The sequence below is a fragment of the Olea europaea genome, unplaced genomic scaffold (assembly GCF_002742605.1).
Source record: "Olea europaea var. sylvestris unplaced genomic scaffold, O_europaea_v1 scaffold1149, whole genome shotgun sequence".
Classification (NCBI taxonomy): Eukaryota; Viridiplantae; Streptophyta; class Magnoliopsida; order Lamiales; family Oleaceae; genus Olea; species Olea europaea.
The window spans coordinates 59,620-61,348 of record NW_019228886.1 but is presented as its reverse complement, the minus strand read 5'-3'; the positions used below and the strand labels follow the sequence as shown (position 1 = coordinate 61,348).

General features: G+C 35.0%; 1 protein-coding gene across 1 annotated transcript in view; it reads left to right on the top strand.

Annotated features, from left to right (window-relative positions):
* Positions 1–242: 242 nt before the first annotated feature.
* The window catches only part of LOC111373647 (probable transcriptional regulator SLK1), a 2,519-nt gene continuing 1,032 nt past the window's right edge, over positions 243–1,729 (top strand). The window contains exons 1-4 of the mRNA XM_022996207.1: positions 243–254; positions 343–518; positions 1,236–1,329; positions 1,423–1,521. Coding sequence (XP_022851975.1) covers positions 243–254; positions 343–518; positions 1,236–1,329; positions 1,423–1,521 — 381 coding nt within the window. The remainder of the gene's footprint in view (positions 255–342; positions 519–1,235; positions 1,330–1,422; positions 1,522–1,729) is intronic.

Below are 1,729 nucleotides of genomic sequence, written 5' to 3'. Positions count from 1 at the left end.
CTGTCAATATCTGACTTTTTTGCACAATTTTCACATGAATTTTAAATAGTTTGCTCATGTTTCCCTCATGCGTAGTCAAGAAGAAATTTTGATACTCAATGCTGTAGTAGTTGAATAAATTCCCTGCTTGTGCTAGCCTAGCTAATTCCATGTACTAAATAGTTAAATGGCATTGTAGCGATTGGGGATGTCACAATTTCAATGGTGAAGTTCTGAAACTGTTCGCTCATTGTTGATTAAGAATGGAACTACAGGTTAGCGATATAGAGGAAAAACTGACCCATGGCAGCAACTACAAGATAAAAGCAACACTTTAATGGGCCCAAGATGTTACTTTTTTAGCATAAAGTTTATCAATACAAGTACTGGGTGTTACATTTTGTATATAGAACTTCTAAAACACATTTTCTCCTGCAGGTAAATCAATTGCTGCAAGTTGCACAGAAATGCCAAAGCACAATTTCTGAAAGTGGACCCGATGGCGTTTCTCAGCCTGATTTACAGGCAAACAGTGTTATGTGGGTGAAAAGTTTTTATACTCTACTAGTCCGCAATTTCATTCTTAGTTTAGACCATTTCATTTGTTTCCTTTACTCCCCTTCTTAGTACAGGGGCTGCGAACAAAATACAAATTATGATTGCTGATTAATTCAAGTGTTCCATGATTTTTTATTGGAAATGAGGAGAAGCTGGTGGTCCAGAAAGTTCACTTGTCCATGGCATTTTAGAACTCAGTAGATTTCTTTTGCTAGACCTTTGACGTGGACTTCAAAGTGCAGCATGACTTGTTATATATTGTGTTGTTAATTTTAAACAAGTATTAAGGTCACAGCCTTTCTATTGACCCCTCATTTTTTTTGTCATGTGATTATCTGTTGCTTTAAAGGGGCTGTGACCACTGTCAATTTCAGTTGAGTTTTCTATCACATTTTTTACTGTTCATTGAAAAGCAAAGAATCAAGATGATATATTACCTCAAAATTTCAAAGAAGGTTTAGGAATATTTTTTGATACTTGTAGTGCAGTCCTTTTAATACCAGAAGAAACTCCTATTTTTCTGTTTGGTGTTACATTTTGATCCCTAGCTAACTTAATTATGCACGCTACTTGCTGAACTGAAAATTAATGTTTGAAATGGAGAATTTAAAATCTGATCGTACTTGATATCTTTCTGTTTGTTGATGACTTCTTTAACTTTTCTTGTTTGAACCATTTCGAGGCCTTTTTTTTTTCAGGGTTGTAACAGCTGGCCGTCAGCTTGCTAAGAGTTTGGAGCTACAATCACTTAATGATTTGGGATTTTCCAAAAGATATGTTCGGTGCCTTCAGGCACGTTTCTATGTTTTATAAACCTTTTAACATGCATTGTCCAATTTTTCAAACTTTTCTACAAGGTTTCTCATAGCTGTTTGCTGTGAACAGATTGCTGAGGTTGTCAATAGCATGAAAAGCCTGATGGATTTCTGTAGAGATCAAAAAGTTGGGCCGATTGGTAATTATTGTGTTCCTACTGTTTTCACTCTCAAATAACCCACCTAGATGTATCGACACATTTGCAAAATTTTCATGTAGCATAATGGAATATTGGTGAGATTTATTTAGTGCATAGATATACACAAGCTTGAGTGTTACTAAAGATCTAGTGTTTTTTTTAACCCAATTTCCATATCTTTTTAAAGAGCACGGAATAATATCTGGATGGTAGTATTAGAGCATTTCCAAAAGATTC